This window comes from Calonectris borealis, chromosome 2, assembly GCF_964195595.1.
Source record: "Calonectris borealis chromosome 2, bCalBor7.hap1.2, whole genome shotgun sequence".
Lineage (NCBI taxonomy): Eukaryota > Metazoa > Chordata > Aves > Procellariiformes > Procellariidae > Calonectris > Calonectris borealis.
In genome coordinates this window covers 58,064,437-58,080,380 of record NC_134313.1, presented here as the reverse complement: position 1 = coordinate 58,080,380, position 15,944 = coordinate 58,064,437, and the positions used below count along the sequence as shown (strand labels likewise).

General features: G+C 42.3%; 1 protein-coding gene across 4 annotated transcripts in view; it reads right to left on the bottom strand.

Annotated features, from left to right (window-relative positions):
• The window catches only part of VAPA (VAMP associated protein A), a 52,051-nt gene extending 36,460 nt beyond the window's left edge, over positions 1 to 15,591 (bottom strand). For 3 of the 4 annotated variants that reach the window (XM_075142099.1, XM_075142097.1, XM_075142100.1), the window contains exon 1: positions 15,413 to 15,553. In XM_075142099.1, coding sequence (XP_074998200.1) covers positions 15,413 to 15,488 — 76 coding nt within the window. In that variant the 5' untranslated portion in view covers positions 15,489 to 15,553. Of the gene's footprint in view, positions 1 to 15,412 lie in introns of all 4 variants that reach the window. The other variant, XM_075142096.1, reaches the window with a different exon arrangement.
• Positions 15,592 to 15,944: the final 353 nt, after the last annotated feature.

Here is a 15,944-nt window from a genome sequence, read left to right as displayed (position 1 = left end):
GCATGCATTATTACACAAATTCAACATTTTATACAAAACAGCTTAAGTGTTAAGTATATTGTCCTCTTCGATTTAAGACATTGAACTGTAGCTGTTATAAAAGTTAATACCTAAGCTGACTCTGCCAGAAAGCACTCTATTTCATGCACAGAACTAAAGTGTATTTAAGCTGTAAACTGGCAAGTAAAGTGATATATTCAGCCACATCTAAAACCAATACAAGTACACATAAAAAAGTACACAGACTGGCAAAAGGAACCAATCTCCTTAAAATGTGTAAGTTACAGTGTTAACTTCAAAAACTATTGGGGTTATATGATTTAAGTGGGATGCTTTTTTTTCACAACTGCTTCATCACCTTTGAAATTCCAAGAGCATTTGAAACATACAGAACACTTCAAGGCATCTTTACCAAAACAAACTCAGGCAGGGTAGTTTTCTTTCAGCTAACAATAAAGTCAGGTTGGGCAGGCAAAGAAAAGTCATTTACTGCATTTGACAATTTGAGCCCTAATGAATGAGAAAGGAGTTGAAGTCAGCAGGATAAAAACGAGCAGTACTATTATAAAGCCAGCAAGGCAATTTTTTAGAACAAGTTAACTGACTTTTATGATAGACCTGACAGGAACAGAGTAAGGTCTCCAACAACTCATTCTGCCAGAATTAGAAGTAACAATGGAATAAAGAAAGCGTAAGTTAAATTAACAGAGTCCCATGTAACCTACATTCGTATGATGTAATAAAGAATTTTTTAACTAGGCCAAAATTTAATTGTTTTTCTTTCCCAGCATTTGACACAGCAATCACAGAATTGTTGAGGTTGGAAGGGACCTCTGGAGGTCATCTGGGCCAAATCCCCCTGCTCAAGTAGGGCCACCCAGAGCCACCTGCCCAGGACCATGTCCAGACAGCTTCTGAATATCTCCAAGGATGGAGACTCCACAGCCTCCCCGGGCAACCTGTGCCAGTGCTCAGTCAACCTCACAGTAAAAAAAGTATTTCCTGCTGTTCAGAGGGAACCTCCTGTGTTTCAGGTTGTGCCCATTGCCTCTGGTCCTGTCACTGGGCACCACTGAAAAGAGCCTGGCTCCATCCTCTTTCCACCCTCCCTTCAGGTATTGGTGCACATTGATAAGATCTCCATGAGCCTTCTCTTCTCTAGGCTGAGCAGTCCTAGCTCTCTCAGCCTTTCCTCATAGGAGAGATGCTCCAGTCTCTTCATCATCTTTGTGGCCCTTCACTGGCCTCTCTCCAGTATGTCCATGTCCCTCTTGTAGTGGGGAGCCCAGAACTGGACCCAGCACTCCAGCTGTGGCCTCAAAGGTGCTGAGCAGAGGGGAAGGACCACCTCCCTCGACATGCTGGCAACACTCCTCCTAATGCAGCCCAGGATACCATTGGCCGCCTTTGCTGCAAGGGCACATTGCTGGTTCGTGGTCAACTTGGTGTCCACCAGGACCGCCAGGACTTTTCTGCAAAGCTGCTTTCCAGCTGGTCAAACCCCAGGCTGTACTGGTGCATGGGGGGTTTGTTCCTCCCCAGGTGCAGGACTTTGCACTTCTCCTTGTTGAACTTCACATGGTTCCTATCAGCCTGTTTCTCCACCTACCAGCTCCTTCAGCACTAGTGGGTGCATTCCATCAGGGCCCATGGACTTAGGTATGTCCAGTTTATTTAAGTATTCCCTGACCTGATCATCTTCCACCAAGGGTACTGAAGGAAAGATGTCTAAAAATGAAAGATCAGTGTTCTGTAGTGAGTCAAAACTACCTTGACTGTCAGGTAAGAAAACTAATCTTAAAATATACACAAAGCACTTAATTGCTCCAAATGGAATTTTACAGTACTTTCTGAAAAAAAAGCATAGGTGACACAGCTGACACAAAAGAAAGCGAGAGGAATGTTGTTTATTTCCATAAATTAGTTTTAAGATATTAATATTCAGACCTCTGTGAAAACAATCTGAAGACAATCAATAACATGCATTGCCAATGAACATAATTCCTTCCTCTTGAAATACCAAAACCATGACCATTCAAATACCTTCTTCAATTGGAAGAAAAATTCCGACTCTAACAAGTCACCTATGTTAAAATTCGTCACAGTCTATGAAGCATAACAGCTTAGGTTTCATGAATTAATACTTCAACATTATAGGTCTGAATGATCAGGAATAATCAGTGGATGAAGGTGCAAGATTAATAATACCTACAAATAACCATGGCTCTTGGGTAGATATCCATATGTGCTGGTTTTGGCTGGGACAGAGTTCATTTTCTTCACAATAGCTAGTATGGGGCTATGTTTTGGATTTGTGCTGGAAACAGTATTGATAACACAGGATGTTTTAGTTATTGCTCAGCAGTGCTTACACAGGGTCAAGGCCTTTTCTGCTTCTCACACCACCCCACCAGCGAGGAGGCTGGGGGTACACAAGAAGTTGGGAGGGGAGACAGCTGGGACAGCTAACCCCAACTGACCAAAGGGATATTCCACACCATATCACGTCATGCTCTGCATATAAAGTTGGGGGAAGAAGAAGGAAGGGAGGACGTTCGGAGTGATGGTGTTTTGTCTTCCCAAGTAACCATTATGTGTGATGGAGCCCTGCTTTCCTGGAGATGGCTGAACACCTGCCTGCCGATGGGAAGCAGTGAATTAATTCCTTGTTTTGCTTTCCTTGCATGCGCGGCTTTTGCTTTCCCTATTAAACTGTCTTTATCTCAACCCACGAGTTTTCTCAACTCTCTTCCCCATCCACTGGGGGGGAGTGAGTGAGCAGCTCTATGGTGCTTAGTTGCCAGCTGAGGTTGAACCACAACACCGTACATTAGAGCAGTAATACAGAATCTTTCACTTCTTATTCTACCCTGGCACTTGAGAAATAGTTATTAGTTTTATTATCAACCTGCATGTAAATGTCAGAATGCAAAAAAGGCTTTATAAGAAAGCTGACACACCTCTATGTCCACAGCTCCTGAAGGCTTATTCTAGGCTAGCACTGTTTACCATGGGTAATATCAGATTTTATCTGAGCTCTCCACAATGACATGCTGTCAGCATCCATGCTGATAATGTATCTGTCAAAGATTTTTCCTTCTAAAAAATGCTGAGACAATGCCCATTTTTTAATCCTAAAAGAGCTCATCTTCCTCTGTCAAAGGGGCAAGCAGAGCCTATATATGGCTATACAGCTTACTAGAAGTGCTTCTGCAGATGCTGGCATACATGCTTTACTGGGGGCTGGTGTAAAAGAAATGGGAATTAAAACCTTTTGCCTGCCATTCTGACAGAGAAGACAGGAATACAATACAGTAGCATTTCGAAGCAGACAAAACAAATAGGTTTTTTTCTTACGTTTTCTTTCTGCATCAAAATTTCATATTCACCCCAGCTTGCTACTGACATGTTGTTAGTGGCCAAAAAAACACTGTAAAAATGCAATAAGCATTTATCTCAAGGGTAAAATACAGCCACAGATCATTACCATGAATTCTGATAAAGAGAACAGTATCTACTTTATATATTAGATAAAATACAGTCTAAAAGGAGATTGTCCTGCATTTAATGTTAAATATTGACAACAGTTTCTTTAGCCTCAACAACAACAAAACCCCACTATTAATAAGATGGTATAACATGGAATAACTTAATCCAAAAATATTAATGCTTGTATTTAGCTTAAGCTTTAGAATCTAGCAGTCTGAGTCCAATTCAAGCATATATGTCTATTCCTGATATTTTTCCTATTGAAAGAGTGCCATTACTAAAGAACTGTCACATTACTAACATCAAAGGCATGTTTGTTACTTAAATTTAGCCCCCACATTATTGTCAATTCCTTACTTGCAATTTAGCTTTATTTGGTTACATTGTTATTCTCACCAAATACACACTGAGGACATACTAAAATTGGTAGCTCATAATTCTACTAGGATAAAGTCTTAAGAATCTAATGATAAAGTATTATTCATCCCAAAGTGCTCTCACCATTGAAATAACAGGAGCAGTAGAAATATTTTACTACTGCTAAACATGAACATTTAAACCAGCAAATTATCCCCAAAGTCCTGAAACAACTAAGTAATATAGATAAGCAATCTTTCAGTACAGATGCAATATTAACAATTTAGTTCAGTAAGGGCTGTGTTATAAACCCTTCCTGCTGGAGCAACTATTCTCTTTACTTGCGTAAGGTAGGATAACTGGCTGCTCATGGCTTGGACGGGTGCACTCTTCGCTGGGTAAAAAACTGGCTGGATGGCCGGGCCCAAAGAGTTGTGGTACATGGAGATAAATCCAGTTGGCCGGTCACAAGTGGTATTCCACAGGGCTCAGTGTTGGGGCCAGTCTTTATCAATGATCTAGACGAGGGGATCGAGTGCTCCCTCAGTAAGTTTGCAGACGACACCAAGTTGGACGGGAGTGTTGATCTGCTGGAGGGTAGGAAGGCTCTGCAGAGGGACCTGGACAGGCTGGATCGATGGGCTGAGGCCAACTGTATGAGGTTCAACAAGGCCAAGTGCCAGATCCTGCACTTCGGCCACAACAATCCCATGCAATGCTACAGGCTTGGGGAAGAGTGGCTGGAAAGTTGCCTGGCAGAAAAGGACCTGGGGGTGCTGGTCGACAGCCAGCTGAATATAAGCCAGCAGTGTGCCCAGGTGGCCAAGAAAGCCAACAGCATCCTGGCTTGTATCAGAAACAGTGTGGCCAGCAGGACTAGGGAAGTGATTGTCCCCCTGTACTCGGCACTGGTGAGGCCACACCTCGAATACTGTGTTCAGGAGCGTGTCCAAAGAAGGGCAATGAAGCTGGTGAATTGTCTAGAGAAAAAGTCCTATGAGGAGCAGCTGAGGGAGACTGTTTAGCCTGGAGAAAAGGATGCTCAGGGGAGACCTTATCGCCCTCTACAACACCTGAAAGGAGATTGTCGCGAGATGGGTGTCGGTCTCTTCTCCCAAGTAACTAGCGATAGGACAAAAGAAAATGGCCTCAAGTTGCGCCAAGGGAGGTTTAGATTGGACATTAGGAGAAATTTCTTCACTGAAAGGGTTATCAAGCACTGGAACAGGCCGCCCAGGGGAGTGGTTGAGTCACCATCCCTGGAAGTATTTAAAAGAGGTGTAGATGTGGTGCTTAGGGACAATGGTTTAGTTGTGGACTTGGCAGTACTACGTTAACAGTTGGACTTGATGATCTTAAAACTCTTTTCCAACCTAAATGATTCTACAATTCTATAACTAATTAATTTGATAATTACAGAGGGTCTTAGATTTCAAAGAATACTAGCAGATTTGAACAGAACTAAACAAACAAGTAACTTTTCCTTTTCTTTTGCCTTTTAAACTTGCTTTGTATTTTAACCTGCTATAGCTTACAAAAGGTTTCAGTGATGCTGAAAAGCCCAGATCTGCTGTTTAAAATATTCAAATATTCAGCAGCTTAAAATATGTATGCATCCTCAAAAACAAGATTTCCAATTGGATACACCTTTCTGATCTGAATTGCAACATACAAGATAACTCTTCAAACTCTACAGCAGTAATCAGAATACTTGTAATCATCTCAGACGACAGCTGTAGTAGCACAAAGAAAAATCAGTCTTTCCACAGAAGACCTGACCAAAAGCTGTTACCTAGCTCTTTTCCCAGTGTGCTCCAAGAACTGGCTATCAGAAGCCAGACTCAAACATCAAATGGAACACCAGAGCTTTCCTGGTTTTCACCAGTTTCATTGCAAGTAGTATCCCAACAGTGTAACAAAGTAACTTTAAAATAAATCAATTTCACATTTCTCCCACTGTGGATGAAAGACTAGAAAGTTCTTTTTAAAAAACCGCAAAGTTTCAGGTGTTTGACTGTTAGATGGTGTCCAACCTCAGCACATAAGACAGAGTCCGGTCTAAACAGGCTTATATATCAGACATTAAAATTTCCTACAGACAGGTCTAGCTAATACTGGACTACCTCCCAAAGACATGAACAGCTCACTTCAGTTTCAGGGTGACCTTTCATTCTCTGGAAGCACAGACTACAGGTCTCCATCTCCCAAATCTCTGAAAGCCAAGTACAGCATATCCTACAGTCACTCAGCAAATCAAACACCTGCTTTAAATAAAAATTGCATTCCGTCACAGTCTTGTCACTCAGACAGGATCACAAACTCCATTCCCTCATTACCTTCACATCACAGTACTGAGCTGAGCTAATGCAGCCACGCTTCCCAGGACCAGTGAGCTCACTTCCATAGCAGCAGCTAGAGTTCTAACTTGAGCTGCAACATGGAACATGTCTAGTAGATGTCTAGTAGACATCAAAATTAAAAATCAAAGTTTTTACTTTCATTGGGTCTACTAGACTTAGTGGCCATATTAACATCATACTGTTAACATGTTAAATCAACATCATACTCCTACGAATTGTTAAGTTTACATTACATACAGAGCAGCTACCCCTATGTATATGATTTTTAAATTTATGAACATCCCTTCTTACAAAGCAAAAAACACGTATCTCAGTCAAGCTATTCTAATATCTAGGAATATAACATAACATACTGGCTTCTAGATTAGGTACATAATTAGGTACCACTATTGTCCTACCAAACTTTCAAGATCATTGTAACCTCATGAGCTAGGAGAAGCCTTCTAAAGTCCACATGAAACAAACCATTTCATAATATGGTTGATGAATTTAAAGCTATTTTTGCCCACATAATTTGTGCAAGGTTGTTTCAGACTGACATGATTCAGATTTGAAATTCAACTAGTTTCTAATGATCTAAATACATTCATAGCCACTTGATGCCAATTCATTTTTGTACCAATCCTACCCTTTAGCCTACATAGCTTTTCTTTTCCCCACTGCTTACCTCTTCTGATATATTTATAGATAGCAATCAGATCCCCTTTCAGTCTTCATTTTGCTGAGATAAACAAGCCAAGCTATTCTACTTCACTTACGTTAATAACTTTTTCTTTGCACCATTCCCATTTGGGTTCATTTTCTCTGACTAGGTGTTGTCAGGGATGCATTCAGATAAAGCTTCATCAATGCCATAAACCTTGACATTAATACTTCCCTCACTACAAAACTACAGTCTCATATTTGCCCTGTTTCATGACTTGTCAGACTCGCAATAAACCTGTGATTAAGTACTAGTCTCTAGTTCTACTCCTTCATCACTTCCAACTAAAATGAGAAAAGAGCAGTTCTATTATTAGCACACATCAAATGCACGAATTTTTTTTGCATTCATCATATCTCCTAACTTTGCATCACCAATGAGCTCTACCAGCACAGTCCCACCCATACCAAGGTCATTAATGAAGATACTAAACTAGGTTCAAACACAGCACTGGTCCATCCTTTAGAAATATCCTTATCAAGCTGGCAATAGCCCAATAGCTGCAGTTTATTTTATAGCTTGTCCCTTCTCCACCTTATGTTTTTCCACTCAGCTCTTTTACCTGCAACCTAATTATTAGTTTTGCAGATATCTCTGTATCAAATAATCTATATTCAGATCACTGAACAGACCCTCCTGGAAGATATATTGAAACGTATGGAAGACAGGGAAGTGATTAGAGACAGCCAACATGGCTTCACCACTGGCAAATCGTGCCTGACTAATCTAGCGGCCTTCTATGACGGAGTGACTGCATGAGTGGACAAGGGAAGAGCTATGGATGTCACCTACCTGGACTTCTGTAAGGCCTTTGATATGGTCCTGCCCAACATTCTTACCTCTAAATTGGAGAGATAAGTGTTTGACAGATGGACTGCTAGGTGGATAAGGAATTGGCTGGGTGGTCGTGTCCAAAGAGTTACAGTCAATGCCTCAGTGTCTAAGTGGAAACCAGTAACAAGTGGTGTCTCTCAAGGATCCGTACTGGGACCAATACTATCCAATGTCTTCATCAATGACATAGTGGGATTGAGTGCACTCTCAGCAAGTTTGCAGATGACACCAGGCTGAGTCGTGATGTTGATTAGCTTGAGGGAAGGGACGCCATTCAGAGAGACCTTGACAGGCTTGAAGGGTGGGCCCAGGCAAACCTCGAAGTTCCACAAGGCCAAGATCCTGCACCTGGGTCAAGGCAACCCCCAATATCAGTACAGACTGGGGGATGAATGGATTGAGAGCAGCCCTGTAGAGAAGGACTTGGGGATACTGGTGGATGAAAAATTGAACATGAGCCGGCAATGTACGCTCGCAGCCCAGAAAGTCAATCGTATCCTGGGCTGCACAAACAGAAGCGGGGCCAGCAGGTCTTCCTCTCCACTCCACTCTTATGAAAGACCCCACCTGGAGTATTGTACTGGGACCCCCAGTACAAGAAAGACATGGAACTGTTAGAGTGAGGTCCAGAGGAGGGCCACAAAAATGGTCAGAGCGCTGGAACACCTCTCCTGTGAAGAAAGGCTAAGACAGTTGGGGTTGTTCAGCCTGGAGAAGAGAAGGCTCCAGGGAGACCTTATTGTGGCCTTTCAATATATAAAGGGGGCTTACAAGAAAGATGGAGGAAGACTGTTTACCAGGGCCTGTAGTGACAGGACAAGGGGTAACAGAATTAAACTAAAAGAGGGTAAATTTAGATTGGACATAAGGAAGAAATTTTTTATGATGAGGGTGGTGAGACACTGGGACAGATTGCCCAGAGAAGCTGTGGATGCCCCATCCCTGGAAACGTTCAAGGTCAGGTTGGATGGGGCTTGGAGCAACCTGATCTAATGAAAGACGTCCTTGCCCATAGGAGAGAATCTTTAAAGGTCCCTTCCAACCCAAACCACCCTATGATTCTGTGAAATAACATAATGACATCCGGTAAATCCAGTGGCAAGATCAGACTTTGTTTGGGGGATGTACAAAGAAGAGATGAAAAAAAAGAGACACAGATAGAGGGAGAAGGAGATCTCAGATCAGACTGGCACATTCTACCCGGGACACTCATACTGCATTTTATTCCACGTTCCATTTACCTCCATGTCTTTAATTATTCTTTCCTCTAAGGCTTTGCATACTATCGAGGTCAGACCTATTCAAGCATTGAAGTGTCAAATTAAGAATTACTCCAAGTGAGACCACATTTTGAGAAACACAGGAGGGAAAAATTCTGATGTGACTATCTTTTTAAAATTCAGGCAAACAATTTTTTTTTCTTTTCTTCCTTATTCATGTTATTAGAAACCAAACGCCTAAAGTCCTACACCAGGATAATATCTAGCAAAATATCTTAACTCTCAAGACCTTGTTCATATAGAAATAAACTGAAAATATTTGTTTTAATTTACATAACCGTGTATTTCTAAATACTTTCAAACCATAAAATGAAATATGACATCTACACTGCCAAATAATTTACAATGCAATGAAATAACTGTATACAATACAAAAAAAAACACTAAAAGGCAAGAGAAGGCTCTTGGCTAAAGAGGCCAAGATCACTATGCATCAGATAAAGTCTTACTACTTTTAGGAAGCCTCTTGGCTAAAGAGGCCAAGATCACTATGCATCAGATAAAGTCTTACTACCTTTAGGAAGCCTCTTGGCTAAAGAGGCCAAGATCACAATGCATCAGATAAAGTCTTACTACCTTAAGGAAAACAAAGTTACTAAAATTGTAACTTGTGTTTCTGCATTTTTATTTTCAACAATACCACATGAGAAATTATCTTAGTAGGGTCATTTTGCTGTTTTTATTTTTTTTTAAGAAAGTAGCTTATACACACTTATCTGGCTCATCTGACAATAAAAGCCTTGTAATTTGACACCTTTCACTCTGGAAAATGTAATACTTATCTAATTAGTCAGTGATTTTTTTTCTACTTTACACACAGCAAGTTCTTTCCAGCAGCCTTTTCCAACTTGAATTTATGGCTTGGAAGCTGAGCATGTAATAACCCTTTAATGACTGATGGTCACAAAGATCTGGTTAACAAACATCTCTCAAAGACAAAGTTGGTCAGAAAGTAAAACATTCACAAACCACAGTCAAGCTGAAACAGCAACAATTTATAACACCACAATGGGCAGTCGGTGCACTAAATACTCAGACCTATTAACTGATGCATAAAACAGCTCCTCTTGTTCATGATAAGCTTCTACTTTTCAACTTGGCCTTGAACAATGGTACAGTGTTCATGTATAATACAGTATTTTTTACAATATTAATAATAATGTATTACAGTGATCTACAACACTTGCTTAGGCTATCAGCAAGCAGAATGAGTAGGCACTTTATACTAATTACAATGTAAAGGTGAATCTTTTATACCAATAACTACACTAGAAGTACAAGACTCTGAGGTTTGGATAGTGTTCCTCTGTTTAGTGAAGATGCAATATTAAGTAAAACAGAGTCCTACAAATTGCAGGTAAAGGACAAAACTTCCAAGTTTTCACTGCTGTATACCTCTATCATCACAGGAAAATCTTCCATTATTGAATCTTAAAACAAATGGCAAACTAGATCTGCCAAAATATAATTTAACACCTATAATACGCCTGACTTCACAGATCAATACAACTCCTTTTTATTAGTCAGTTTCAAATGCAGTCTAACACCATGGTAAAGACGTATGTATTAACATAATATCCCCTTATATGCAACACCCAGTTAAAAAAAAATTATCTTCCTTTCCCTTCCTCAACACATTCCCACCAATCATTGTGTGTCTCAATTTTCATTAATACCTATCATTTAAAAAAAAAAAAAAAAACTAACAAATATTACATTTGAGCCAGGAAACAATGAATAGAAGTACAGATATATAGGAATAGTAAACAACTCCAGGAATCCTTCTTGGATTTTAAAAAAAAAAAAAAAAAAAGAAAGAAGTCAAAGACTACTTATTAAATACTGAGTCATTCTATGGGATGTTCAATCTTAGTCATTACACAATACTAGCCAGCAAAAATATTAACTTAAATGGAATCATTTCAAAGTATCAAAAAGCCACGACTGTGTTAGTAATCACTTACAACCAGTTTTTCCCCTCTGCACTCCCATTGTTTAGTTTCAAAAATGTTCTTGAATGAAGACACCAGAAAATTGACCTCCCAATCGCCTTTTTTTTAACTTATCTTAGAAAACTGGGACATCACAAATTTGCTGGTACTTTGAATAGAGTGAAAACAGGCATAAAATTTGACATAATCAAGACACACAACTAAGGCAGCAAGATCATATTTGAGGACTTCAAACCCTGCCTACACTAAAAGATATCCTGGGCCAATTCTGGCAACAGACCTTGAAGGCAGGGGATGGATTTAACGTTGAGCTATTTTTACCTTTAAATTCCACCTTCTCGATTTGCAGTAACGCATGTCTGTGGCTTTCAATGTTACCAATAGCAGTGTAACGATTACAAAATAATCTACAGCAATATTTTTGTATTACTTAAAAGGTCGTCGAAATCTGCATTTCAGAATGAGCCATAATACTTAAGTGAAGTGCTCTCTACCTCACCTGGAAAGAGTCATTTGAACAGATTCCAGCTGATAGCTGATTTTATACACTAACAATCCTAGATTATGAATCAGATTAATAATCAGAAATTAAGCATCATGTGTTAAACTGATCTCTCCCAGTAACTCAAACCACCAAAGGGAAAATTTATTGCACACAGACATGCCCAAAAGTTGATTTTAGTCTGCTTACTTGCTGACTTATTTCTAGCCTCAAGGTAATAACAAAAAAAAAAAAAAAAAAAAAAAAGGGAAAACCATGCCTTATTATTTTGAGACGTTTACAAAGGTAACATAAATGGATTTCACACACTTGAAGCAAGAACTTCAATAAAGGATATCAATTTAGAATATTCAGACATTTTTATAATGTCTGACTATTGCTAGTCAGACACCTCTGAATCACATGAAATTCAAATTCTGAACACTGTCTACTAATCTTCCAAGGCTCATCAAATCAACTAGTGTTGATTTTCAATTAGGTGTTGCAGAAGCATGTCTTATGACTGATTTAAAGATTTGGCGAAGGTTTTTAAAAAAGCACCATCATCCAAGACCAACTTAAATACACGCTACTTAAAATTGCAAAACTGGCTTCTTTGACTTAACAAAGACCGAGTTTACACAAAAATGCTAGAAATCTCTGAACTGAAAACTTCAAGTGCTGCCATTTAGCTACATAACTGTTTAAAAAAATTATTTTAAAAAAATGTATTTACTTACAAGGAACCAATTCCAGATTACCATAATCTTCACTGAACTAGAACTACAGACAGTGATTATATGCATGAGTCACATGAAAAAGACCCCAATAAGAAGCAGAAGATGTTCCACCTTCCAAATTAATTGCTTTTAAGTGTCTCACGTTTCAATTCTTCCTATCCAGTCCTAAACAAACCCAAACAACTTCAGATTACAGAAGTTAAACAAAATACATTAGACTAAAATACAGAAGAAAGCTAACCTAGAGGAGTAATATGGCTGAAGACCTGGATACAAGAACCACGAGACAAATTCTCAATGCTCCATACTGAGCCTCTGAAAGCAATATTACATATCAACTGCCTCTTAGTTTCATCACTTTTAAGTATAGTAAGTGTCACATTTGCACAACACTCTGAAAAGTACTTATTTGTTTCATGGTTTTCCTTAGGTATTCCTGATGGTTCTAGAATCCAAAGAAACCTAGCTATCATAGAAGCAGAGGGAATTAACCATGACCCAAACCGCTATTAATGACTGAAATTTCTAGGAATGCAAAGTACTATAAAAGCAGGATTCTAATCTTTTGGATTAGAAAGGGAAATATGCAATGTGTTAGCGACCATGGGACATGTTCTTTAGACCTCTTCCTGAATTGTGTGGAATACAATTAGATGTTTAGACATAAACTGGATCTCTGTTACATACACATCAACAGTATTAGGTCAATAATAATAATGGATAATTGTCCCAATAAAATAACTTTGAATAACCAGCTGCACTAAAAAATATATACTTCTTTTTTAAACAAAGTTGTATGATTTTCCTACACTAAGTTACACTTATTCTGAGTCATACATTCTCTTACTAACCAATTACTTTTAAAAAGATAACACTCGGAATTCCCTTCCGCCAATACTGTTTTCTTCAATGCAGTACTTCAGAACTGAATTAGTTTGTGGCCCACAAACCTTTTTAAACACCTCAGAATAATAAGCAGTTAGAAAATATTTATTGAAAGTGCACTCAATACTCTCTCAATAGATAGCTCGCTCTATAGTATATTGCTGTAATAATACAGTAATAGAGAGTGCTTTCCATGGAGTATTAAGACTGCAGTCTCATTATGCTTTAGATTTTGTTTTTGCTTAGTCTGCTCTACTGAAATTTTCCTAATATATGCATTAGCCTGAAACCAAAGTTTATGCCTAAAGAATACACATTTCATGCTCTAAGTACATAAACACACAGCACAATAGAGATCAGTGACTGACAATGGCTTCATACAGACAGAATTTCTAATCTAGTATTTATTCTATATTCCCTGTATCAACACTTTGTTTCATATCACATAAACATGGCTTACTTCCAGCTTGAAGACAGCTCAACATTTGAAAGCTTCAAATTAGACACAGTAGCTTTTTAATTTTTTTAAAAAAAAAAATCATGCATTTTCCTCCAACCTGTTCTTGCAATAAGAATACAGTGTGTTGAAATCTGAGTGCAGCCAGACCTGGCAGCACTTTAACAACACAAAACAGAAGTGAAAAAGATAAGTTCCCGCTACGGTTTTGACTCTATGAGTGTGCAATTTAAAAATTGAAGCTATCAAGAAATTAATATGGGTGATCAGACAGATTTTGGTTTTTAATTGATTTGATAGATCAATAAAACAAGTGTAGTTTGTAAAAATCTCTTTGATAAATCAGACGTAAGCTTTATTTCTAAAAGCCAGGCCAGCCAAAGGTATTTTAGGGGAATACAGTGTTCTTCTTGAATACAAACATTAATTTGTTCCAGTTGTCCATTTAAAGATTTTTATAACATCATAAATTCCACTCTGTCCCTCTAAAACAATGAAAAATGAGTCTACTAAAAATGGAAAATAAAACAGAAACATTTCTAGGATTAGGCAAGTACATGTGCTGACACTAGTCACAAAATTTAAAATGTAAGTTCAGCTAGCATTAACAGCTTTTAAAAAAAAAAATCTAATATTGCCGATTCTAAATCTGAAACGTTCTTAGATTTTGCTCAATGCCCCTTATGGGTATAAAATATAATCACAGGATACTACTGAAAACTATTATTCTATCACGCTTTTCTTTATGCCCTTACCTTTCAAGGATCACTCATCTCTGGAAGAGCCTTCCTTTTCACAACTCTCTGATTTATTAGGAGAGAAACCCCCCCCACATGATAACAGCACTAACGGACCTATTTTGACAGAAGCATGTCATGCCGGTCACAGTCATGCGGTCGGCACGCAATACCCGACACACAGAAACTTCCGAAATGCACGCATTCCTTTCCTTCATTCCCAAGAAAGGAATGAACTGCCTGTTTACATAACGAGAACCTGCCTGAAACATGACAACTTGAGGGAAGAAGGGCGGGGAGTCATTTGCCGGGCCAGGCTGCATCGGGGAGAGGGTGCAAGTGCCTGCCCATCGCCCACTCGCACACCCCTAGAGTGATGGTGCAAAACCGCACCAGCCCCCGCAGGGACACCGGCGGGGGCCAGGGCTTGGGCTCTGTCAACCGCCCGCAGCCGGCCCGCCGGGGCGCGGGAGGGGGAAAAAGCCAGACGCGAGGGGAGCCTCGTGAAGCCAGTTTGCCCCCTCTGCTCCCCTCCCCGCTCCCTCGCACGGCGGCAAGGCTTCAATCGCCCACTTCGGGGCCTCTGCTACACGCTACAGGCAGAAGGAGACCTCACGGAGGGGGACCGGCGGCCACGCAGACCCCCGCGGCCACAGAAATGACAGGAGAGCGACTCCCCCTCCCCGAGCCCCGCTACTCCAGGGCCGGGCCTCCCGAGAGGACTGGTGACACGGCAGCGGCCGCGCCGGCAAGTGGGGACACACGCTGGGGTAGGGGGCGGACTGGCGCACCAGCAGGGGCGGGAGGGGGGCGGCCGGCCGCCGAGCGCCGCGCCCGGCAGAGCGGGAGGCGGGCGGGCACCCGCCGGGGGCCGGGCCGCGGCGCTGCCGGGGCGGCGGACACGCTCTCGAGTCCCCGCGGGATCCCAAGATGGCGGCGGCCGAGCCCGTTCACCGGCTCGGCGGCGCCCCCCCAGCCCCCGACGGACCCGGGCGGGCAGGACCCGGCACCGCGGCCCGGGGTGGGGGAACTCAGGCGCCCTGGAGGCGGCCCAGCGCCGAGGCGAAACGGGACACCCCGCCGGGCCGGGCCGGGCCGTCCCGCCGCCCCCCTCCCCCGCGCTCGGCTTCCCCTCACCTTTGAATTTGAGGTCGGTGGGCGGATCGAGCACCAGGATCTGCTCGTGCTTTGCCAGAGCCCCGGCGGCCGCCATCTCGCTCGCTCGCTCCGGCGGGAGGAGGAGTGAGGGGAGGGAGGAGGAGGAGGAGGAGGGGCGGGCGGGGGAGGCGGAGGCCGGGCGGCGGCGCCGCTCCCTCGCGGCGGGCGGGCGGTGGCTCCGCGCGGCTGCGGGCGCTGCCGGCGGGGCGCGGGCCGAGGGCGGGCGCTGCCGCCCCGAGCCGCGCTCGCCGCCCTCCCCGCGCGACTGGCTCAACGGCCGGCGGGCAACGCCACCCCTCCGCGGGCACGAGGGTGGCGGAGGCGGCGGGGCCCCCTGCGCGCATGCGCCCGCGCGCAGCTCGCGCCTGGCGGTTTCCCCCCCTCCCGCCGCGGCGGTTGGAGCGAGACCCCGCGGCCCGGCCCGGCCCGGCCCGGCCCGGCCCTCACAGCCGCCCGCCGCTGGAGCCGCCGGGGCGCAGGAGCGGAGCAGGGAGAAGCGGCACCCCCCGCC